Here is a 26966-nt window from a genome sequence, read left to right on the forward strand (position 1 = left end):
TTCTGATTCACAGACGGTGGAGTACGTGCGTTAAATTAACTCGGGGTAATTTCTCCGCAGGGTATTTCTGCAAGGAAACAAGGCGAAAGCTGGAAGAGATTTTTAAAAAGGAAAATTGCTGTAGACGTTAGAAATATGAGAAACTGATCTGAAAAAAAATTTTATTGAATAGTTTTATTCCACTACGATGTAATGACTCTGAAATCCATTTCAAGCATCTTTGAACATCCGCACATTTAGTTGAGGTGCTAAAAAAATCTGAAATTTAGCTGACGTGGAACGGGGCAACTGCAAAACTAAAGCCTGCGATTATTACAATAACTCAGTGTGATGTTGCTTCCACGGGGTTAAAGTCAAAGGACTTTCAAGTTGTTTGCGAGGTGAACAAGATGCAAAACCAAATCTAGAAAAGAGATTTAGAAAAAGAAAAATCGCTGAAGACTTTGAAATTATGGGAAACTGATCTGAAAAAATTTTTATTGAATGTTTTTATTCATCTATGATGTAACGGCTTTCAGTCCCTCTGTATCCTTCGCTTTCGGGATACGCGACCTTTGAAATGGATTTGAGGGTCGTTCATTAGTTCATTCCAGTAGAGTCCACCATCGACGGTTGTTATATTGATTTTTAATTGATCTTTTGATTCGGGAATCTTTGAGCAACCGCATCGACAAGGAGAGGCACAAGTGCGTTGAATAATGAAATAGAAGAGTTCGACGATGCTGAGGAGACTGAATCCAACGAAAACTCCGCATGTTCCGCCAATATCACCTGAAACCAAAAGGTTGACACTATTCATAACACGATATCATGCAAAAGAGCAATTGAAATAGGCTCGATCATAGAATATTCTACGAATAGTCCGATAAATTGAAAAATATTCGAGTGGAGCCAAATTAGGTAAATTCAGTGTTGTTACAGTTATATGACCAGTTTGGATCGTTCATAATTAGGTCAACTCAATGTAGTATCATGTTTATTGTGTTGTATTCTGGAATCTATCTCGAATTACGGAAATTGTCATCGTTCAACTCACTCCAATTCTCTATCGTAAAATCACGGATATTCCCGCCAGGGACCCCAGTGCACGAGAACATTTGATAGCCAACTTCCCCACGAGCTATCATAATAAATGTCAATGGAGGTAGATGAAGATAATACAATGTCCATCAAAGTTGAAGGTTACTTCTATATTCTGTATGTTTTATCGTTCCTCATAGGAGAATTAAATATTTAACCACTAGCTAGCTCCTCAAATCATTTAGATCTAGCTGGAGTTGAATAAAAAAAATTATGCCATTTCTAAAAGTTTAGGGGATCCTTCAATAATTTATTGTATTTGGAAATTTTTAGACTGTTTGAAATTCTGAGATTTTCTATGACAATTAAACAATTAAATTTTTTTTAAACAATCTTGGAAATTGAGAAGAAAGTTGTATACGTTGAATGCCCATTAAAAATTGAATTCCCATTCGAGAAAAAAAAGGAAACGAGTAATACATAAAGAGATTTAACTCACTTATCAACTCATACCAGTAGTACCCCATAGCCTGCTTAAGCCGAACACTCCCGAATTTCTTGAAGTAAATATGTAAAATGCTTTGATTTCTCGTTTCAAAATTGGGTCTGTAAAATAGAGACATTAACATCGCAACTGCAAAACTAAAGCCTGGGATTATTACAATAACTCAGTGTGATGTTGCTTCCCCGGTTCGAGTGGTGTAGCTTGCATTTGCAGATAGTAACGAGTGTCTGTACACGTCGGATAACAATTTGTACATTTCAAGGACTCACTTCTATCCCCAATCGCCTTATCGTAACTCAATGACTCCTCGGCATCGGGAGTGTGCGGTAAAACTGACCACCAAGCGCCTTAAATATGTACAACAGCAGAATGTGAGAATACATCACTGTGCGTATTTCGAGAGAACAATTATCAATTGACCCACTTTTATGAGCACGCAGGCACGGTTCATCCTCTGTATTGCAAACTTTGCGGGAATCTGGTATAGTGTGATGAAACAAAAGGGCGGTTATTATTGTGATGGAGGTAGTATTTGTTAGAAAGTTTGGATCTCGAATATTCAAATTGAAATGAAAAAATTTATCATATGTTATCACATTTACAATGGTTCAATTGTCCTTTGAATGTCCTGCGTTAATTGATTTGGACGAGTGAAAGAATTTATTAAATTTTCCATATGTGGCGTTCGTGATTTGCCCCGAGTCAAGGATTTCGTTCTGATTGGACGTACAGGTCTTTCAAGATCTCTCCAGACCTAGATTGACCTGATAAGTCCTAATCAGTTCTGCGACGGACGTTTCCGCAGGCCTTTCGAATGCTCAGTTCTTTTCGGCCCTGAGAAGTTCTCCTCTACACTACCGAGACCGCGAGATTTCACGAGGCGGTGGAGGGGAAGGCATGTATGGGGAGGGTTAAAATTTATTGCCAACGAGGAGAGAGCGTTGCAGAATATATTTGAGCCACCCTCATCTCTCAGTTCGCAGGCGGTGTTTAAATAAAAAATAGTGAATGTTGATTCTGTATTTATTATATAAACCCCTGATATCAATGATACCAACGGAGGTGACAGAAAAGTCACCTCCGTGAGTCAAGGGTCAGAATGAAAGTCGATTTTCGCCAAAATTGAATTTTTTCGCCAAGTGAAGGTTGATTCTGTATTTTCTAACGATTCTGATGCCAATGAAACCCCCGGAGGCGAAACAAATGTCGAAATACAATTTTTTTTGTTTTCCACCCGGAGCCAAAGGGTCAGATTTTCGGTTTTTCCAGGGGGAAAGTCGACTTTCGCCAAAATCGAATTTTTTTGCCGGGTGAACGTTGATTCCACCTATTTAAGCGACGGGCTATTCAGAACTCTCAAAAGTATGTAGAAAAAGTGCAAACTGAAAAAGTTTTTTTTTTTTCAGATTTTCAAAGGGTCAGATTTTCCGTTTTTCCAGGGGGAAAGACGACTTTCGCCAAAATCGAATTTTTTAGCCGGGTGAACGTTGATTCCAACTATTTAAGCGACGGGCTATTCAGAACTATCAAAAGTATGTGGAAGAAGTGAAAAACGAAAAAAAAAATTTTTTCACCGAAGGCCAAAGTGTCGGATCTTGTATTTTTCCGGGGGGAAAGTCGGTTCAAGGGTCACAAGGGTCACAAGGGTCAAAGTGTCAGATCTTGGATTTTTCGCCAAAATCGAATTTTTTAGCCGGGTGAACGTTGATTCCAACTATTTAAGCGCCGGGCTAGTCAGAACTGTCAAAAGTATGTGGAAAAAGTGAAAACTGAGAAACCGTTTTTTTTGGCCCCAGCCAAAGGGTCAGATTTTCGGGTTTTCCGGGGCAAGTGGATTTTCGCCAAAATCGAATTTTTTAGCCGGGTGAACGTTGATTCCAACTATTTAAGCGCCGGGCTAGTCAGAACTGTCAAAAGTATGTGGAAAAAGTGAAAACTGAGAAACCGTTTTTTTTGGCCCCAGCCAAAGGGTCAGATTTTCGGGTTTTCCGGGGCAAGTGGATTTTCGCCAAAATCGAATTTTTTAGCCGGGTGAACGTTGATTCCAACTATTTAAGCGCCGGGCTAGTCAGAACTGTCAAAAGTATGTGGAAAAAGTGAAAACTGAGAAACCGTTTTTTTTGGCCCCAGCCAAAGGGTCAGATTTTCGGGTTTTCCGGGGCAAGTGGATTTTCGCCAAAATCGAATTTTTTAGCCGGGTGAACGTTGATTCCAACTATTTAAGCGCCGGGCTAGTCAGAACTGTCAAAAGTATGTGGAAAAAGTGAAAACTGAGAAACCGTTTTTTTTGGCCCCAGCCAAAGGGTCAGATTTTCGGGTTTTCCGGGGCAAGTGGATTTTCGCCAAAATCGAATTTTTTAGCCGGGTGAACGTTGATTCCAACTATTTAAGCGCCGGGCTAGTCAGAACTGTCAAAAGTATGTGGAAAAAGTGAAAACTGAGAAACCGTTTTTTTTGGCCCCAGCCAAAGGGTCAGATTTTCGGGTTTTCCGGGGCAAGTGGATTTTCGCCAAAATCGAATTTTTTAGCCGGGTGAACGTTGATTCCAACTATTTAAGCGCCGGGCTAGTCAGAACTGTCAAAAGTATGTGGAAAAAGTGAAAACTGAGAAACCGTTTTTTTTGGCCCCAGCCAAAGGGTCAGATTTTCGGGTTTTCCGGGGCAAGTGGATTTTCGCCAAAATCGAATTTTTTAGCCGGGTGAACGTTGATTCCAACTATTTAAGCGCCGGGCTAGTCAGAACTGTCAAAAGTATGTGGAAAAAGTGAAAACTGAGAAACCGTTTTTTTTGGCCCCAGCCAAAGGGTCAGATTTTCGGGTTTTCCGGGGCAAGTGGATTTTCGCCAAAATCGAATTTTTTAGCCGGGTGAACGTTGATTCCAACTATTTAAGCGACGGGCTATTCAGAACTATCAAAAGTATGTGGAAAAAGTGAAAAATGAAAAAAAAAAATTTTCACCGGAGGCCAAAGTGTCGGATCTTGGATTTTTCCGGGGGGAAAGTCGGTCCAAGGGTCACAAGGGTCAAAGTGTCAGATCTTGGATTTTTCGCCAAAATCGAATTTTTTAGCCGGGTGAACGTTGATTCCAACTATTTAAGCGCCGGGCTAGTCAGAACTGTCAAAAGTACGTGGAAAAAGTGAAAACTGAGAAACCGTTTTTTTTGGCCTCAGCCAAAGGGTCAGATTTTCGGGTTTTCCGGGGCAAGTGGATTTTCGCCAAAATCGAATTTTTTAGCCGGGTGAACGTTGATTCCATCTATTTAAGCGACGGGCTATTCAGAATTCTCAAAAGTATGTGGAAAAATTGAAAACTAAAAAAAATTTTTTTCACCGGGGGCCAAAGTGTCTGATCTTGGATTTTTTCAGGGGGAAAGTCGGTCAAAGGGTCACAAGGGTCACGAGGGCCAAAGTGTCAGATCTTGGATTTTTCCAGGGGGAAAGTCGACTTTCGCCAAAATCGAATTTTTCAGCCGGGTGAACGTTGATTCCACCTATTTAAGCAACAGGCTATTCAAAACTCTCAAAAGGATGTGGAAAAAGTGAAAACTGAAAAAGTTTTTTTTTCAAATTTTCAGTGTCAGATTTTTCTTTTTTCCAGGGGGAAAGTCGACTTTCGACAAAATCGAATTGATTTTCGCCTAAATTATTACACATTTCAATGTAATTCTTCATTTCAATTGGAAACATCCGTGCAATACTTCCCTACAAGACATATGCAAAGAGACATCAAAGAGCTCAATGAAGATGCCCAAATTTAAACGACTGAAAGACGTCCGAACTCTTTGTTTGTTAGAATAGTTGCGCCAAGCATAGTTCCCCTGAGCTACCATCGACATTCACCATAATGGGGCACGAAAATAACGGCAAGAGCAACGATATCAGCGGTACTGTTGAGAAATATACTTGGCGCAAGACTAGCGCCTCGCCTAAGCCCTCACATTCATCGTTACCACGTCTCGGCAGGAAGAAAGGCCGACAACTGCACGCTTTCCATATTGCCGTTGCTCGACAATCAACGATACAATCACTGTAAGTGTACCCCGTTTGCATGGCACTAGTTTCATCAGCAAACATACACTTTCGATGATTAACTGACACTGGTCGAATTTCGTTTTCACTGTAAAAGGAACTGACGTCCAATTCCAAAAAACTTTCGGATGACGGAGCTACTATTGCTTCGGACACGCCGCCACTTGTATTATCTGGATAATCTCCGGGATTGAATATGGTTATCTGGGTGTAATCCAAGGATTATGAGACATTATTTACTTTTAAAACGATTAAATTAATGAGTCATTACCATCCACCCAATTGTTGGGAGAAACGGAAAGAGATAATCCTCCATGAATGGTTCGAGTACCACCGTCAAACCGTTGGGCACTCCAGGAATGCCAATTTTTTTCGAATGAATCTTCACGTATTGTTTGTAATCATCTTCACTATTGGTTAGTGAAGAGTACAACTGGTTATTTGTTGATATTTGAAGATATATGGAGAAAATATTGTCGTAATTACCTTGGAATGTCATCGGACTCTCGAGCGTAATTGAACGTGCAGCAGAATCCATTCTGGGTTTTTCGGAATGCCAGCAACTCCGAACAATTTGTTAAAATAGATCTGTACGTGCAGGCTAGCATAATATCTGTACACTTTGGAGTCAACTGCAAGCATATAATAGGGTATACATATAAATGCTACAACAATTGCTCTTACCTTTTTCATAGGCTCTCAACTGATTTCATAATCTCTGTAATGTCATATCCTTCACCGAAATATGTCATAAACATTTCGTGAGCTTCTTGCCTCCTCGCTTTCCGCTCGGCGGTCTCGCTTTGCTCAAATGCTGTGTCGTATAAAATTCGGAGGGAGGAAATCAGTGCGAAGATCTCCTCTGACGTCTTATTGATTAAATTTGACATTTTTCTGAAGAAACGAGCAACAAGTTGAATGCGAGAAATAATTGAACACTCCAATCAGCTACTCACATTTTAACTGATAAATTCTCTACAGCTCTTTTGCTCATTCTGTTGATACTACAAATCGCTATGCCTTGACAAAATGAATAAATGAAACATTCCACTCAAAATCACAAATTTTATTTCCTTATTTTATCAATTTAGTTCATTAATTCAATAATTCAGAAATTATTACCAGGAAAATCAAGTTTGTCGGATGGATAATTGTCCGAGTCTACTACGGTTACTACCGGTGTACACACATAGTGCTGGCATAGGCCGGTCACCATAAATCCGAGAGTAAACATTGTCGTCACGTGAATAATAATCCAAAGAATCCTACGATGTCCAGGGTTGAACGTATTTGCATGACGCGTTAATTGACGAGTGAAGAGAAAAATTACCTTTCTATCCAGGGTCTAGAGGGCTCACTGAGGTACTTATAACCAACTAAACTTGAACTATCGAAGTACTCCTTCCAACATTTTCCAAAAGCACAAAGTAATCTTTTGACACGATAAGAGCGCTTTGGTCTCCTAGGCTCGGCCCATCGGTGCGAAGTTCCATATCCAGACTGCTTACCAACTTTTATCCCAATACTTTCCATGAACTTTACCCGCCGTCGTATGCACCCCAACCAACTACTCTCTGTCCATGCTGAAAGCAAACAACAATACTCATAAAGTGACCACTATTCCCTTGGCAATGAAGGGCAAGGTCTCTGTACGCGTTTTTTTTTAACTCGTCTCATACACAGAAGCACAAATACACTCCGCAAATGCAGATTTCCCGCTTTACTCTGGGGCACACAACGCTCAACATTACTATCTCACGCACGAGATCTCGTGTGTCAACTGCAAAGTACGGTTGACTCTACCACTTGTACAACTGGTATTAACTGGAAAAAATATCGTCAACGCTGGAGGAGGGAAAAATAATAAATGGAAAGATTCTACTTTGAAATATGAAGACCTACGAATTGCTTATAGCAGCTAACGAGTGTGGGATCTCAACAGATGGTAGAAATCTTTTTGTTATTGGGCTCTGAATAATGGATTGGGGAATTATCAGCCGGCGGAAGTGAAAATTCTGTTTTGTGGGTAATTGCGTATTATAAAATACTCAAGGTACTTCATTTGCGAATGCACAGAGAAAAAAATTCCATAAAAATTACGGTAAAATGGGTTCGGTTGGACGGATCGAGAGAAATTACCGTGCCAGCACCGGAAAATTTGCTGTGAAGCACAAGAATTTTTCACGGTAAATCCGAGAAAATCTCCTGTAGCGGAAAGTCGACTCATCTCCCAGTTCAGTTTTTGAGGAATATTTCCGAATCTAAGGGAAATAGCGAAATTTTCGTAATTACATTTGTTGTAGCACTCAATCGGCTCCACAAAAAAGGTCATAACAAAAATTTTGCTATCTTCCTTAGATTTCGAGATATTGATTGAAAACTGGACAACAGTCAAAATTGAGTTATCTCCTTTTACCACTTCGCTACTGAATTATTCTGGAATTTTTTTCTCCGTGTGGAAGAATTTCGAAGGACAATGTCTTTTCCATTGTTTTTGTAAATCTTGAATTATCGCCATAATCTTATTAATTCGATTTATTTCAATAGTCATTCTCCGCAATTGTGCATTTATACCAGAAGCCAGTAATTTTAGAGAAAAATTTAAGTATTAAATTAAAAGTGACTTTTTATATTATGTGTCATGTTGATAGAGGCCATTCAGAATTACTAATTGAGTTCTAAATTTCATGAAAACTCATAAATCCATAAACTCATGAATTTTCAGGATATGGCGTTGAAACAATTGTGTTCAGTCAGTCTCATGTGGAAATTGAAAACCTCCAGTCGTTTGAATTTCCCAATATTTGCGAAGAATAACAGTGATTAACAAATGTACGTAGGAAATGACCCATCTATCTCTGTCTACTAGTTTTATAGTGCCATAACAAAACGTCATTCGAGTTACTCAGTTTCAGCGAGTGTCTGCTACTTGCCGACGTAAACTCCTGGGAAATCTACAATACAACTCACGGTCTATATACGTATGATATTAGCAATAAACTTGGAGAATAAACCTATAAAGTTCGTTCACATATTTGGCTTGCTGCGACCGATGAATTCTCAGCATCCACGCGATAACCCAAACTGTCCAACCACGTGTTGCCTTTTTCTTCTGTTCTAGCTCCTATAACTGTATGCCCAATGACCTACATTGTATACTCTCATTGCATGCAACGTCATTTCAAATGTATTTGGACAAAAGTTTCAATTTCATGGCGACGCCGGATTTTATTCCACGTCTAGATTGTCATACTCTTGACTATTCTGAATGTATATTATGAAAGTTGAGTATTTTTCGACTAAAGAGAGGAAATTGAATGGAGGAATGTCAATATTAGAATATCACTGTTATAATTAAATTCTTTTTCTTTCTGAGAAACTTGAGGAAATAGGAAGTCATCTTTGGTTCGATTTCACTTTTAATAAAAAAAGCTGACCCGCTTCGAGGGCTCATTAAGATGTACAATTAAAAATTTTTGGCTGAAATTGCCGGTACACTTCTCCGGAAAATTCAGAATTTCATGGAAAAATCAATGAAAACTGTAAATTTCTGTTCAATTATTCCCTGAAAATTATTAGAATTCATTAGAAATCATTTTAAATCAATTCAAAATTAATGGTAATTCGAGACTGAATATTTACGATTTCATTGCAAATTATGCAATTCCATGAATTTTCCCCCTTAAATCGCGAGGAATTACTGGACAGCACCGTAATTTTCCCAGATTTCGTCCATAAACAATCAGCGAATTTCCTATTCACGTAGGAAGTAGTGATCCAATTGGAAATATTGACACTTTAGCCCCCATTGCAATGAAGTGCTGCCCACAACTGCATTTCCACTGACATTCATGAGGGAAAAAAACAAATATAAGTAAATTTGTCACGCCACAATATATGCCTGAATGACATGGGATTCAGTGACATTTATTTTGTTTTACACAGCGACAACATTTAACCTGGATTTGGACGCAATGCCCGATTTGAATGCCGGACGAATTTTTATTCAGCAAAAACGCTGAATTTATTGCTCCGTCGGTTGTACTATCAAAATGGCTCTCACCGGAATAAAGCGAATAGAATAATAAAGCTCAGCAATGCAATGGGTTCGAAACTAGTAAATCGATTGGTTGTGGTTCAGGGGAGAAATGGAGATTCATCTTAATTAATTTGTCGGGACGGGAACGTTGCATGCGGGAAATGTTGGATAATGTGTAATCGATTGGTAGACACGGTATAATGTGAGGAAATTACTTACCTACTGACCGTACCTGTTTTCAATTAATATTCGACTTTTACATGAAGTGAAGAGTGTTCTATTGTTCATGTAGTGACTACAAAAGCTGTCATGAGCAGATGAGGTCTTGAAACTATAAATTGGATTGAGTTGGAGTCAACTAGGGTTACACGAATGAAAAAATCCATACGAATATTTTTTATACTAATTATTTCTATACGATTTCTATTCTTTCTAGGTTTGATCATCTATACGACCCACTGCCACATGTATAGAAACATTTCATATGGAGTTGCGACATTTCTCTACGTTTTTCTCTGTAGCGTCTAGACATCTTTCGTATGAAAACAAAAGTTTATGTAAAAATTAAGGTATAGAAATAATGCGTATAGAAAATATTCTATTAAGAATATGTTCTATTCAGAATATACTTTCCTCAGAAATTGAGTACATTTTATTCTTGATATTGTATTAATTAAAATTGAATAAAAATGATTATTCTTATTCCGATAATGCATGCAGACATTTCTTCTTCCAACTACCCAATTGCGCATTGTGAGCATTGTTTGCATCTATCAACATTATTTATCGAAATTGTTAAAAAAACCCTTCTTCGATATTTTCTTAATTACCGAAATACTCATTTTTGTGTCAAGCTGTCAAAAATACACTCCTTCACGTTTCATTGCTAAAATCAGCTCTCGTTTTTCATTCTGCATTACTCATTAATTCGAATGAATTCAATTTCAATTTCAGATTGTTGAAAACCCCCAGGTATTTGCATAGTTCAAACTTTTCCCCACGAAGAGCTCAGGGGAAACAGAAAAGTAATGTAAAGGTAGTTTAGGTATGGAGAGGCTGCATTAAGCTACATTCCATGCGGATTCTCGCCGAGACCGCCCAATGAGGTCATTTTCCTTCCATTGGAAAGCCCCAGTCATATGTACACACACGTACACCCACCCCCTCACACGTCGTGGAGAACCCACGAGCCCAGTTTCACAATGTGCAGAATTTCGTCGCACTTCCGAGCTCTTGTTCGTGCTCTTCCGGTTCACACCAACAAGGAAATTAAAATAAAGCGGTTCAAGAGCGGTCGGGGCGGGCAAAAAAACGAGGGGACTAAAGTAGAAATGGTAAGTAAGGATCAGCCGCCTTGATTACCGCCCGCTAATTGTTTCCGACGCCAATTTAATTATGTTAATAGCCTATTTAGCACTCGTTAAACCACAACTTATCACTATTTACGTACAAATAAACATTAAGGGTGAAAAATAACAACTCTCAGTAAATAATAGTCAATGAAACGAACGAAGAAGTGGGCAAATGAATTTCATTTTTAGCACTCAAACTTACGGCTTATGGAATAATTAGCGAAATTATGTTCCCATAAAAGAATTTCATACTTCACGCAGAGCATTGCTCCGGTACTTTTGTAAACTTTATCCCACACGAATTTCGAAACTGCTCGGTAAAGAGCTCTTGAGGAGAGCGAAAAAGATGCTGAGATGAGAACGTAAATGAGTGAGTAAAAAAACTGCAGTGGAAAAAGAAGTGAAAAAGAGGCGCGGTGGATGCAAAAACCCGTGGTGTACTGAAAGGTAAGTTCGTGAGAACACAGAAAAGCATTCCGAGTGATTATAACCCCCTGCCACCCAACAGCCGGATGCCCCTTGTCCTTTTCATCTCTTTCCCTCTGGATTTGTAGGCCTCTCCCCTCTCTCCACTTTCAACCCCTTTTTTTTCACACTCGACCCCCATTTTCTCGCCTTCTTTACTTTTTAATCCGCTTCATGAGCACAACGCGTTACCCCACGAAGCAATTGCCATACTCGTAGGATTTTTCTCACGTAATCCGGAAAATCGTACTGCCCTTGCGGGGATTATACCGTTGAAATTACGTTTTATGTCTGCACTTTATTAGATAACATTGATATTCATGAATTTGCGAGCATTTATTCGGAATGACAACGTCAACAGATTTAATTTATTCGATAATCCTGATATTAGTGAGTGGAATTCGGTGGTGATTGATTTCAATTTCGCCTCTTGAATTGAGTGCTCAAAACACAAGTGAAAAAAATTCCCATCGATCGTGAAGTGATTGAAAATTATAAATTGCGATATTCGGAGAACGAGAAGATTGCATCTAGAATTCAATCCAGTCTTCGAATTGAGAGAATTTAACATGATTCGAGCGAAAAACAATATTCGTTCTCCCTGATACTTTGGGAAGATTATAACCGTAAGATCGCATTGACGATGACATTGGCGCTGACATCAATTTCCTCTGGGAGTTTTTATAACGAACGATAAAAAGTATGAAAGTTCCCTGGGTGACTGAATTTCATGTGATTTGATGCGAGGGTTGAAATGGCCCATCATTTCCCTGAAGGAGGAAGTTGAAGTACTACGATTGGGAAACGATAGGAAAATACTATCCCTAGGAATGCTGCTATCAGACAGATGCTCGAAGGTTTCTAGTACATGAGGCAGTCGTTTTGCAGAAGCAGAATTACTTATACTGCGTTCATTGTTCTGGAAATGAACTGGCAATTCCAGTTCTAGTTGAACATTTCCATCGTTGATCGAGTTATGCGATCAATTCCACAATTGCGGGCAAACGTAGTGAACAATTGAACGACATCAGGATGGGAAAAAAAACATGGGGTTTGATTTCAACTCATGTGTAACTAGTGAATCAATTGGTGCATCTAGTAATCATTGAGCGATTTCCAATTTGTTGTATCAGGAGAGATTAGTTTCAAATTCCGATCAATTATCCACCTTCACCATTTGCCACCCAAAAGGCCTGTCTGTGAGGCCTGGGTAACATGGGGTACAATTAGTAATGCCAATTTCGGTCCAAGCCCTAATTGCAACCCGTGCTTGTCAACGAAAATTTATGTCGTCCAGCACGCACGTGTATTGAGCATTGGTACTGTCTATCTCTCTTGTTGCAACAGGCTCACATTTACCACCATGTTGTCCAACTGTCTGTGCTACAGTCAAAGGCACAAGAAACCCATCGAGGAGAAAAAAATCTCATCAAGCTCAGAAACGAGTGAATCTTTTTATTTGCGGAATTACGGAGATTGAGAGGTACGAAATCAAAGAAAATACATATTTTGGCACAATCGTTCTCGAGGAACAATTGAAGACCTTTGTGACAAGATACACAGAGAGAATTTTTTTAGAAAATTTCTAGTGCTATTAAAGTTTAATTTATAGAGATTTCTGATAAAATTTCATGTAAGAGCGGGGAAAATTCACGTGCTGGTTAATAAAATTTTCAGTGCCAGCACTGACTGGAAGGTCTGAATGTGATTCTCCATTGTGCGTTCTCCGGAAATATTTTTAACGTCAATGAATTCTGGTAAAACTATCATTTACAATAGCTCGGAAATTACTGGCGCATAACAGATAACGTTTTCATTGCTGCAAGTTGAATCTCTCGAAATTTTCAACGAAAAACCGTAACATTATCAATTTTAAAAAATATTCATCTCTCGACATTAGAGTCAGATAAAATAACTAAATGTACCTATCGAGTTGCCCGCAGTCGTCTTTGCCAGACTGAAGCATATGCACGTCCACAAGTATTTCAAAAAAAAAAAAGCACGGAAAAAATATAATAAAAGAAACATCCGAAATGGGTTTACGTAGACAGATGGAAAAAGAAAGAGGAAATCAATCGGATTTCAGAGCCCGAGTGGGAGTACCGTTTCACTGAGGCTTATCGCGGGGTTTCAGTTGCGTGACAAAGCCCAGAATTTTCGCTATGGAAATATAATAGGCCGTCGACAGAGAACTATCAAAATAATCGTCCCCCTGTTAAACTGTGAAAAACAATTCATTCTACTTCACCTGATAATTTGAAATTTTCCCGGTCACTGCTGATATCTTTTCCTGTGATTCAGCCAGGCAGCAGTGCACAACGACCGATGTCACTATGCAAATCAGCGAATGCCATGGATCCTTTTGCCAACGTGTGAAAATCCTCGATGTTGTACAATTCTCCCGGATAATGCAATTTTATTCGAATTTAAATTATCCATGTCCAAGTGTGTGTTTGGTGAATGAGAATTTCTGTGCGGTGTGTGTATTACGACGTTTACTGACGATAGGCCAAAGGGAGATCCTGGAGGGCACAGGGTGAGGGGGGAGGGGGAGGCTGGTATACAAAGCAGAAAAGAGGAGCTTCGTTGGCCATTTGCATTTAAAGCGATACCGTCTTCACCGACATTGATATATTTCTGTCTATATCGCTGTTAACATCTCCAAGTTTATCCGGTTAAACCGAGAAAAATCGTAATATAATAAGTTTCAAGAGTTCCTATGAGTTTAATAGTTGATAAGTTTTCCCACCTCGGGTTCCTCACCTCTTTTTTATTATTGCACGGAGCTCGAGGTATGTAACGAAAATAAAGAAAAAGACTTTTGTTATTACGTTGAATGCGTTGAATTCCGGACGTACCTCCGTGTTTCAGGTATTTTGGAGCGTATTTTATAATAAAGAAATTCTGGGCAAGTTGGGAGTGAGAGATAATGGGAAAATTACCGGGAGGCGTCATAAGAAACGACGATATATAAATTCGCTCAGAGAAGTGTGTAATCAACTAACCATTGTGTATCCTATTTCACAAAGTTAGGGATCGTTGGAGGCCTATTTCGATGCAAACGGGCGGTAGACTGAAACACTTTAATAACCACCCATTCTCCATTTTATCCTTTATTATACTTTTCCGTAACCAGCGCGCGCCTCGTGTCGTACAGTGGCATCTTTATTATTATTCTCAAGCGAGCCCAGGGAACGAACGAACCACGGAGAATTCGTTATGCACCCTCGTACGACGAGTCACGCGGGATAATCGGTTTACAAGGCATCTCCATACCCTCACCAACCATTCTGTTTTCAGTGAACAGCATTTGCGCCCCCACGGTCTCCACCCGAAACCTGAGACGCCGGCAGCCTGCTCAGCTTCCACCTCTAAAATCCAAAGTTTTGGACTTTTGGAGGGGGCACAGTAAATTCAACCAAACTGGAAAATCGCAATTACGGGACCTTGATTGCGAGTAATGCCCAGAGGGAATCAGCGGAAATCCCCTGTACGTGAGTAATTTGTTTTTTCAACGGGAAAATATATTTGAAGTTGACATAAATACTTGCTGAGGGTCCAACACTGCTAGAAATACATTAAAAGTTCGTGGACAGGCCACTAGTATTTTTCGGGAAAGTGAGATTGCATGCGATTTAATGGGGAAAAATGGTGGAGGTTCAGATTTCATTAAAAATTCTATGAAATGCTGATCTTTTTAACAGCATTGAAATTAGAATTCCTCGAGCTGTTTGAATTTGTGATAAAATCATGAATATTCAGCGTCAATTGATTGAAAACTTATGATATGATTACCAGAGTTTTCCTTATTTCCATTAATTTTCAGGGAATAATTGAATTAGCATTCCCAAAATTCTCAATTTTCAATGACGAAATTCCTGGAAATTTCAGTGAAACTAAAACATGATCAAAATTTCCAAAAACTGTACCGGAAATTTAAGCTAAAAATTGTTAACAAAGAATGATGGTTAAATTAAGATTAACATTCTTTACGTAGAGAAGAAATTTTTTTTTGCCCCATAAATATCACCACCAATATTTTTCAATCCAAAAAATTTGTGTTTCTATTCACAAACAATGTATGCATTATCTCACAATTACCAACCAGTGAATCCCTTCGAAATGAAGATAATAACACGGACAAGGTTGAATGGCAAATGGCGAAGACAGACTGTCCCATAAATTGTTGTTGCTGAAAAAAAAAAATATTTTCCTCCAGTTCGTCCATAAACGGAGTTATTCCACAACACAAACAGGAAGCGGTGAAGGGGCGGGCGGGGGGTGGATAGGGAGATAGGGCGAGGTAGTCATGAGGGGTTGTGCGCGAGGATGCTTAAAAAAAATCCTGGCAGCATGGGCTCTGGTCATAAATGACCGCAACGACGGTATAATGTGGCCACGACGTAATTTATCGCCGCGTTACGGATTGTCCCGTGGCGAGTGCGTCACTATTTATGGCTACTGCGTGCTGTTGTCTACCAACGAGTGCATAAACTTTTTTTTTCCAACATTATTTTATTTTTCATCCCTTTTCAACTCCACCAGAACGCGTAAATAGAGCTCTGGCAATATTCACTCGGGTATTATTTATCTTGTTTTCATTTTCATTTATATCTGGTTTTATTATTTTATTTTTCAAAAGCCGTGAAACAAGAATAATCAAACTGAGAACAGTTTTGAGAACAGTTTAATGGAGACAAACATGCTGGTAAGGGGATTAAAAAGGCTCCGGCGAAGTTAGCAGCGGTTGACCCCTACGGTTCACGGAACCCCGGTGACTCTGGCGCCAATTAACTCGCAATCAAGCCTTGACCATTCCAATATCCTCGGAAACCCTTTTTCAACTTTCTTCGAACCAGAAACTAGAAATTAAGTAACGTCCGCTATTTACTACATGCGGAAAGTAATAAGAAAAATAATACATCATCTTCTTTCTGTAAACCTGTAATTGCATACCCACTCTAATTACCAGTGCTTTTAAACAACATTGTAAATACCCAGCGGAAGTCCGGCGATGGCCAGTTGCTAGTTCTCGAACTTGCAACGAATTTCGTTAAAATTAAAATACACAAGAGAAATATTTAATCGCGGAGAAAAAAGTTGGAGGTAAATTACCAAACAAGCCATGTAATCAGGAGACTGCATTTCTAGATTTTTTTTCTTGAAAATTTACCATTCATGCTATCAGCAAATAATCCATACGCAATATGAAGCAATCATTCACATATGCGGCGGAATTTTTCTGTGAAGAAGAACGATATTGTTTACCAAACGCGGTACTGTAAAATTTCACTTTCGAAGCCAGAAAAAAATCCATAGATGTATTTTTTTTATGGAACGAATAGTACAATATCCTCCGCAAAAAGCATTTTTTTCAAATTCAACATGTAAAATTTACCCCGATCTTTACCATTATTATTATTTTTTTACCATGGAAAATTTGCCACGATTTTCTAGTACTTTTTATTCAACTTTTCTCTCCGCTTATAATTACGTATCCACTCTGTTTACTAATGCTTATATACAACCTTGTAAATACCCAGCGGAAGTCCGTCAGGCGACGGCCAGTTGCGAGTTCTCGAACTTGCAACGAATTTCGTTAAAATTAAAATACACAAGAGAAATATTTGATCGCGGAGAAAAAAGTTACTAAACAAGCCATGTGATCGGGAGACTTCATTTCGAGGTTTTTTTTCTTTAAAAGTTACCATTCATGCTATCAGAAATTATTCCATACGCAATATGAAGCAATCATTCACATATGCGGAGGAATTTTTCTGTGAAGGAGAACGATATTGTTTACCAAACGCGGTACGGTAAAATTTCACTTTCGAAGCCAGAAAAAAATCCATAGATGTGTTTTTTTATGGAACGAATAGTACGATATCCTCCGCAAAAAGCATTTTTCAAAATTCAACATATAAAATTGCCACGATTTTCTAGTACTTTTTACTGAACTTTTCTCTCCGCATATAATTACATATCCACTCTGTTTACCAATGCTTATACCCAACCTCGTCAATGCCACGCTGAAGGCCGTCGGGCGATGGCCAGTTGGTGTTCTCGGACTTGCGAATTTCGTTAAAAATAAAATGAATAAGAAAAATATTTGATTAAATGAAGTTAAACTGAAAAAATGAAGCCGAACTGGGGTTCTGGGAGTTCGGGGAACGGACTATTCCGATGTATATAATCCCAAACACCTCCCAAGTATCGTCGCCCAACAACTTATCTCGTTACAGCGTTTGGTCGAGTCTAGTTTCACCCCAACTTTCTTAGACTCGATTTGAAGAGACTTTCCACCTACTGGCCATTTCTGCGGTACTACAATTGGGTAGTTCGGGGGCAACTTCTTATTTCGCCCTCAAGTGGCAAGGGCAATATTTTCTCAATTTTTTTTCAACGTTTTTATTGCTCTGGGCGTTCGGTGTTCGACCACAGGGGAGATGCTGCAATCGGATATGCTGTGGCTGGTCGTCTGATTGGCCCACAGTCGACTTCCTGCGGCGAATTCGGTGCTCTGACGTGACTGGTTCAATTTCCGGCAGACAGGGGCAAGATATCTTCTCACTTTGAGGAGCTTCTGTTCAGTGCTGTCCCTCCACTTACCTATTCTCCACCTTGGTGAACACAGAGATAGCTGCAAGGCTATTTTCTACCTTTTGCATTTGAACGCAGATTGGGCGGCTATTGCCTCCCCTACTATTAGGGTAGAATATTTCGGACGTATGTTGCAATTTCGTTAATTAGTTGCTTGCCCACTGCTAACGCAGGAGAAAAGAATCTCGAATTAGCAAAATTATTCACCCTCACGGCGTTGCCAGCAATTTATTTTAATGTAAATGGAAATGGGGAAAAAAATTGTGAAATTTTTTAATTATCTGTTTTTATTCCACAAATTCATAAAATCGAAGAAAAAATATCTAATTTCACTGGAACTTTCATTCTTTTCAATTTATCTCAAGCGTCGCTAGAACTTTCCTGCTCCATATGGATCAGTGGAATAGATTTTAATCTGTTCGGACCGATAAAACGGATGAAATTGGTTCCCGACGGAAATGGGGAAAAAAATTGTGAAATTTTTTAATTATCTGTTTTTATTTCACAAATTCATAAAATCGAAGAAAAAATATCTAATTTCACTGTAACTTTCATTCTTTTCAATTTATCTCAAGCGTCGCTAGAACTTTCCTGCTCCATATGGATCAGTGGAATAGATTTTAATCTGTTCGGACCGATAAAACGGATGAAATTGGTTCCCGACGGAAATGGGGAAAAAAATTGTGAAATTTTTTAATTATCTGTTTTTATTTCACAAATTCATAAAATCGAAGAAAAAATATCTAATTTCACTGTAACTTTCATTCTTTTCAATTTATCTCAAGCGTCGCTAGAACTTTCCTGCTCCATATGGATCAGTGGAACAGATTTTAATCTGTTCGGACCGATAAAACGGATGAAATTGGTTTCCGACGGAGAGTCAAACATTTTTTTCAGACAGAGGGGGACTCGAAAAAATGCGAATATGAACCTCCTGTTTACTGTCTAGCTTCCACTGACATTTAGCACTAGTTTAAAAACACATTCACTCCGAGTTCAGATTCGTTCGTGGATATTTCCAATGCCCCAGGGGCTTTTTATTCCCTCCCATTTCACCATTCAACATTATTTCACTTTTAATAACGAATCGAAACACAATTTCGCTTGTAGATTCCTCAGCACAAACCTCTGAACTAGACTGGCATCGTACAATTCCCAAGGATTCGTCATGGCTTGATGAATGGCGGCTTCCCTCTTGGTGAGGAGTATTGAATTCCACGGAGACCATTCGAGATCCGATTGAAATCGTAGTAAACGTAATTGGAATAAATCGTCAAATTCTGAAATACCAGACTTGCCATGCCAGATGGAATTGACGAGATGATGGAGAACACGTGGACCAATTCTAAAAGCAAGGCCATTAGAGGCGCCCATTTGGGCTTCTGATTTGCGAAGGTCCTTCAACATTTGTTCGTAGGGTTCGTATAATATTGCTGGATCCTTGCTGGGTTTAATTACTGTGCAATTGTCGCAGGTCAGAAGGGCTTTCTTGCTGTCATCGGTAAACATTGCGAAGGGTAGTAGTTTGCCACATCTGAAAAAATATTTTAATGATTCAGTAGCGAAGCGGTTAAACGGCTTAAGGGGAGACTACTATGAGTTTTAAAAGTCGTGGATTATTAGAGTAAGACTTTTCATATGTTGAAGATCTAGAAGATATAGATCTGAAAACAAATAATTAGTTCCAAAAAAATTTTTTTTTATTGCTCGTTTGCCCGAAAACGCTAAAAATGCTAAAAACAGTCCAGGGCCCCAATTTTTTAGGCACAAAAGATTTTTTTTTTTCAAAATTTTCGAAAAAATATGTGGAACAACAATTACGAGCCAGTTTTTTGGAATTCGACTTCTACACAGCTGATTTCGGTTCGTTTCATATAAAAAAATTCCCTATTTGTGTAAAAAAAATACAAAAAAAGCAAATTTAGCCATGTAAGTGGCGATTTAAAAAAAACTAACTCATCATTGGTATTCCACATATTTTTCCGAACATTTTGAAAAAAAAATCCTTCGTAGCTCAAAAATTGAAGGCCCTGGACTGTTTTTGGCATTTTAAGCGTTGTCGGGCAAACGAACAATAAAAAAAATTTTTTTTATTGTTCGTTTGCCCGACAACGCTTAAAATGCCAAAAACAGTCCAGGGCCTTCAATTTTTGAGCTACGAAGGATTTTTTTTTCAAAATTTTCGAAAAAATATGTGGAACAACAATTACGAGCCAGTTTTTTGGAATTCGACTTCTACACAGCTGATTTCGGTTCGTTTCCTATAAAAAAATTCCCTATTTGTGTAAAAAAAATACAAAAAAAGCAAATTTAGCCATGTAAGAGGCGATTTAAAAAAAAACTAACTCATCATTGTTATTCCACATATTTTTCCGAACATTTTGAAAAAAAAATCCTTCGTAGCTCAAAAATTGAAGGCCCTGGACTGTTTTTGGCATTTTAAGCGTTTTCGGGCAAACGAACACTAAAAAAAATTTTTTTCTGCACTAATTATTCGTTTTCAGATCTATATAATCGATCTTAAATGATAAAACGTATGAAGTCTCACTCCAATAACCCACGACTTTTAAAACTCATAGTAGTCTCCCCTTAAGTAGTTTAGGAAACCCATGAGAGTTAAACTGCATTAGCTCTTCGGTACAGAATTATTCATCTGAACTATTAGAAACGGTTTATTACTTCAATTGAATATTTTTTATTAATCTTCATCTGCGACGACGTTGATTTACTCTCCAAATTTATTTATGGATTTCCTTACCCATTTATTTTTTTTCTTACCTGATACAGAATTTTCTGATATCCTCATATTTTTATGGTTTAAGTAGTATTTATTTTTATTCCATTTCACCGTATACCTTTCGCTTTTTCCGTTTTCTTATTCCTTCATCCCGTTTTTTTCCGCATATTTATTTTTCCCAAATGCTCTTTCCAGTTTTTCCAAACAATATTTCTTTCCTGAGGTGTTCCCTCACGGTCACCCATCCATCTAGTGACCACGCACCGCGCTGCTTAGCTTCCCAAAGCTAAGCCTGCCCACCACCGCAGTGCGCTAGCCCCGTAGGGCTGATTTAAGTAGTAAAGGAAACCCATGAGATAAGACTTAAACCGCATTAGCTCTTCGCTACAGAATTATTCATCTGTATTATTGGAAACTGTAATTCAATAATGAAGTTCTAGAACCGTCTTGAACGTATATCTCAGAATCTCCTTTAAACTGTTCGTTACTTCAATTAACAACTCTATGAATCGCGATGGAATGCACCTTATGCATCTCAATTGGAAGGTTTCTATTAGTATCAACTAAAAGCGGTTATTAACCTCAATAAAAAGCTTTCCATTAATTAAAAACTTTTTATTAATCTTCATCGGCAACGAGGTTGATCTACGAATTCATTTCTTTTCTCACCTGACACAGAATTTTCTCATATTCATATGGTTTAAGTAGTATAGGAAACCCTTAAGACCTACACCGCATTAGCTCTTCGCTAGGGAATTGATCATGCATATTATTGGAAACTATAATTCAATAATCTATTTTAAACTGTTCGTCACTTCAATTAAAAACTCTCTATCTTTATGAATTGATTTCTTTTCTCACCTGATACAGAACTTTCTCATATCCTCAGACGTTATGTTGCGTCTTCTGGGTTCACAACAGTCCAATGTAAATTTGAAAAAAGCTAGTTTAACCCGTTTCCTCAACTGCACCATCATTTGGGGATCAAAATTTTTAGTGGAAAAATCCAATTCCTGCGTGATGAGATACTCAAGATCCCTAGAACTCTGGCAAGTGTGCCCAAGAATGTACTTTTTCAGAGTGTAGAGCATAGAAATTCGGTTAGCCTTCTCCTCAGTCAATGCACGGTACATGTCTCTGCACTCTCGTGCTCGTGCCACCCTCAGTGTCTCCACCTCCAGAGTTTTTCCATCTCGAGTCCTCCAGAAGGGTTGAGCGGAAGTGAAAAGAGAGAGAAATAGAAAAAAAAATAACATGGAGCATCACTTTTTCCCATGCATACCCTTACCTCCATATTTCGGGTCTCGCCAATATCTCCAGGTAATCGAGATTACAGCGCTCTCTCCTCTCATCTCGTACTTGCATTTTGACCCGCTCTATCGACCGCAGGAGCTCTATTTCGCGGAGGAGAATCATAGTCTTGGCAGCCATTTTGGAACTATCGAATAGCGTCCGATCGACACGTTCATTCTCCAGGATACGCCAGTGGTCTAGGACGTTTCGCAGCATCTCGAAGTCTGAACGGGTTTTCGGTGCATGATGCTCCACTATTTCGAACTTGTTACCTTCGGGCAGGCGAACTAGTTCTCCAGATACGGGTGGATGGGTGCGGGTTTGTACTGCAAAGCGCGCCAATGATGAAATCTCAGTTCTGGTTCGACAAGCTCTACAATAGGAAAGCCATTTCTATTGAGAACTCCCTCCAAGGTATGAGAAAAACCCCGGATTGAGGAAATTCATTTGAGAAATCGCTGGAATCTTGTTCGTCTCGTCATACTTTTAATTAGAGAGAAGTTGATGTCCCTAGTTTTTTTTACAATCAATGATTATTACCTGAAGAACTTTTGAATCTTAATAGCACTCTCCTCCTCCAACCTGCAATCAATGAAGCCGTGAGCGCAAATTTTTCGTTCAAATCGTTAAGTATGAGAGGAAAATGAAATTGCACCGTGAAAATTTCCTCGTGAGAAATAATTCTTTCGCCTTGAGTCGTAACTCGTCACTCGTAAGGCGAGATCTGGATGCTGAGGATGGTGTTAGTAATTTGTCCCCCGAGTCCGGCCAAAAATACGTCTGGATAGCTGTGTCACGGGATACCGTTGTATACTTGCACGTCGACGTGATAACGACAACGGGCTTCTCCTCACAATCGACGTGATACCACGAGCTTGTCTGAGTTGCACTATCATGGTACTCCTTCCCTGTTACTACGTTCTTCCATCCACCCAGAAATTCTTTATCCTCCGTGCGATCTTCAATCTCCATTACCGTTATCATATTTTACATTCTGAAAATTACATTTTCCTTTTCAATCCCATTTACTAACTTTTTAGCTGTGGACTGGGGAGTTACATGAAATTGAATGGCAGGTGATGTTATAAATTGTGTTGAACGTAAGTCGGATTATAAGCCAAACACCGCGAGCTATTCATTATTAGACCGTTATTTGAGTAGTGAATGATAAATCATTACGTAAAGACAACATATCAATTTTTTATACGTATTAGATTGTCGTTAATGCTGAAATTGTAAATTTTAGGTCTAATTATTGGCCAGAATACCCAGTTGAGGCTTTCACAGGACATCACTACAAAAACCAGGTGTCAGATAGTAAAAAACGTCTGAATCTTCAAAAGTTTCTGAAAATCTGACTAATGTCTAAAAAGTTCAATCATTTCTGTCTGAAAATAATGGTAGACATTTTTTGTGTCTGAAATTCAGTTATTTATGAGCGATTCAAACATTTCACTATTAAGATATTCCACCTGATTCAGACGGCAAAGTTCATTCAACCATTAATTTTTAAGATATTTCTCATGTCTGAAAAGTTGACTCATCCACTGCAAAAACTAGGTGTCTGACAACCATCTTAATTTATGATGGCAGATGGTGAAAAACGTCTGAATCTTCAAAAGTTTCTGAAAATCTGACTAATGTCTAAAAAGTTCAATCATTTCTGTCTGAAAATAATGGTAGACATTTTTTGTGTCTGAAAAATTTCAGGTATTCATATTGAGATATTTTCTGTGTCTGAAATTCAGTTATTTATGAGCGATTCAAACATTTCACTATTAAGATATTCCACCTGATTCAGACGGCAAAGTTTATTCAACCATTAATTTTTAAGATATTTCTCATGTCTGAAAAGTTGACTCATCCACTGCAAAAACTAGGTATCTGACAACCATCTGAATTTATGATGGCAGATGGCGAAAAACGTCTGAATCTTTAAAAGTGTCTGAAAATCTAACTCATGTCTGAAAATTTCAAACACCGCTTGTGTCTGAAACTCATGTCTGTATCTTAATTTCAGGCATCTTGGTGTCTGAAATTAAAATACCTCCATTGATTCAGACACATTTTAAAGTCCCAAAAGTGTCTACAAAATCGTCCCAAAGGTGTTCGAAAAGTGTCTACAATAGTGTCTGAAATTCAGACATTAGTTTTCGCAGTGATTCTATTGTCATATTTTTCATCGTGCCATCTCCCATGATTCATTTTTTTTCTATAATAAAAAGAGGTCATGACAACCCTAATTGACCTACAATTTGATGAATACACCATTGAAATTCCAGACACAATGGCCATAATAATGCAAACCACATATATAATGGAAGTAGTACTCTCAAATGTGATCATCAATATCATGGAATATTCCATGGAATCAAAACAATCCTCGTTGTAGATAATGAATATATGATCCTGGTTCAAATGGATCAGCGGGTACAAAAGAATGTAAAGGGTATACAAAATCTGGCCAAACTCGCGATTCAGTTGGTAAAGCAGGCGGGCAAAATCAATATCAATGAATGCGCCCAGATATTCGTATATTGGAAATAACGAACATTCCCTTGCATCTCTCCGATTGGAATTATGCATCAGAGGAGAAAAAAACTTCGTGAATCAATCATTTTTGAAATTCCGGAGTGAAAAATTCTGATATTCTGAATTCTGAAAATATTACGTCGTTTTCGAGTGATGAATATTTCTGATGAAATCAAAAGTGTTCATTATGGGATGGCCCATTCTTAATTTAACCCTAGTCTGGTCACCTGCCGGGAAAAAGCGACTTTAGTCACCTTCGCGGGAGACTGCCGCCGTGTTATTGAGGCTCCAGCGTTGCCGAATCCACTCTACACTTCCTGGGCGCGTTTAGCGAGTTCCCAGCAACGTCGCGCAACAGGCAATTTCATTTAACACGGGAAAAAATTGTTCGCCCGTTGGAAATAATTTTTTTTCTCCCAGAGTTAAACATACAATATTGAAAAAAAATACTAAAATTTTCCAGATACTTCAATTGACGAATTCAATTTTTCTCAAATTTTTCCGGTCAACCAGTCGATGGCAAGGTGAATAAAACGACGTGTTGCGGCAATTCCCTCGCATGGTGACCAGTCTAGGGTTAAGGACACTCTCCTTTTTTCGCCTTTAAAGAGACAGTCTGTGAGGTACATCCCTAGAACACAGGATTTTCTTACGATTGTCCCCATGTTTTTCACAGATAATGTTTATAATATTCCCTAGCTACACAAAAGCATTCTAACTAGTTTTATTACATAGTTTAGGAGATAATAAATAATAAAATGCGGACATGCAAACCAAATCCGTCGCAGATTGATAAATTCCGAATATAGTGAATTTCTTTTTAGTTTACAGTAGATAGAAATGTCGTGAAATTATTTCTTACTTGATTCAAAAAATTAATTAACAATTAATTTCTCATTTGATTTAAACAGTCATTATTGCCTTCATCAACGCATGAGGATGTAAAACTCAGTAACTTAGGAACATGCAGTAAATTAAGTCATTCAGAATTTTTTCTGGAGATCCATAGGGACTAACTTTTCGGTGATATTGTCTTGAGATGCGCCTCAATAGTCAGAACATAGAGAACGTCTCCTCACCATTATCATTCCACTTGAGAAACCACACAACTAGATATTGTAATGTTGTTGTGGATGCATCCGGCTGGATTGAATGTACTGAGAAATGCCACTTCAATCTCAAACGATGTCTTCCACGGGGAATGGCACTTTCAGGGCAGGGGTGGGCTATACAAGATTTATTAACCAAGCTGGAATAGGTAATGCAGCTATAGAAAGTGCACTCGCAAAATTTACATTCAAATCTCACATGCAGTGGCGAAATTCAAATGGACACATTACATTCATTCGTCTGCATTTCGTCTGTATTCTAACAATTTCGATGATCTGCATTAAAAAAATCAGAATTGCGGGCAATAAGTTGGTCACTCGGTGAAAAATCCATTATTCATCAGTATTTTGATACTTTTTTTTTTACTAAGTGACTAAAACACTGAATTAAATTACGGGCTTATTATGCAAACCAACGTCAAGCACGTGCATCCAGTATTCTCGTATACATTACACGTTATTGATTCGACACGTTTCAATTCATCATGAATATTTCATTGCACCGATTGAAACAAAAATACATTCCCTATTGATGTTTTTTTTATTAATGCCGACGGATATGAGAGTAGGGGAGGGTAGGGCAAAACGGACCGAGGCGGCAAAACGGACCTCTAGGGCACAACTGGCCATTGACAGAAAATTGGTAATTTTTGTTTTTTTTCTTTCTTTCAAATCAAGAACACTGAATGTGTTGAGTTAAAAGTGAGTTTCTTGGATCGTAATCGTCACAGGGGTTTTATAGACAACAAGTGTCATTAAACCGCAATTTGATCATATTTGCTAATCACCTCTAACCGCAAATGACTTTGAATTTGCTCCATTCGGAAGCAAAAACAAAAATTACCAAATTTTCTATCAGTGGTTCGTTTTGCCCTAGGGGTCCGTTTTGCCTTACCCTCCCCTATCTCTCGAAATGGGAATGGGGTGTTGATAATTTTAAGATTTAAAAGGACATGCTGCAGTTTATTGCAAAGTCACCAAACGCATTTATCAACTTTAAAAAAATTCAGTGCAACGATTTTTGAAGCCTCTATTCCACTTATCAAGTAACGCCATATGATGTCTACGTATGTTTTTTATGTACTGTAATCTTTTGTTTACATAATTGTAAAGAATGAGAAATTCGTTTCTTACTGTAGTATTGAGAAAAATATATATTTCTGTAAAATAGTATATTTCGTAACGAGTGCAAAAAAGTGTTTTTTGGCGAGTGGGAGGTTTATATGACGAGCCGAAGGCGAGTGATATAGTCCCACGAGCTAAAAAACATTTTTTCACGAGTTA

At 38.4% G+C, this 26966-nt stretch overlaps 1 protein-coding gene and 1 non-coding gene across 2 annotated transcripts; both read right to left on the reverse strand.

Annotated features, from left to right (window-relative positions):
* Window positions 1-515: 515 nt before the first annotated feature.
* LOC107048533 lies at window positions 516-5602 on the reverse strand. The gene is made up of 4 exons (XR_003783197.1): window positions 5465-5602; window positions 1950-2003; window positions 1520-1872; window positions 516-771 (listed from the first exon to the last, which is right to left on the reverse strand). It is a non-coding gene; the product is annotated as an uncharacterized LOC107048533 (transcript).
* A 13474-nt stretch (window positions 5603-19076) lies between these two features.
* On the reverse strand, window positions 19077-21722 carry LOC107048615 (IQ and ubiquitin-like domain-containing protein). Its single transcript, XM_015271901.1, has 2 exons — window positions 21610-21722; window positions 19077-19545 (listed from the first exon to the last, which is right to left on the reverse strand). The coding sequence occupies exons 1-2, from the start codon at window positions 21720-21722 to the stop codon at window positions 19077-19079; spliced, it is 582 nt and encodes a 193-aa protein (XP_015127387.1).
* Between the last annotated feature and the right edge of the window lie 5244 nt (window positions 21723-26966).

Source organism: Diachasma alloeum, unplaced genomic scaffold (assembly GCF_001412515.2).
Source record: "Diachasma alloeum isolate Michigan unplaced genomic scaffold, Dall2.0 Dall_scaffold_00176, whole genome shotgun sequence".
NCBI lineage: Eukaryota > Metazoa > Arthropoda > Insecta > Hymenoptera > Braconidae > Diachasma > Diachasma alloeum.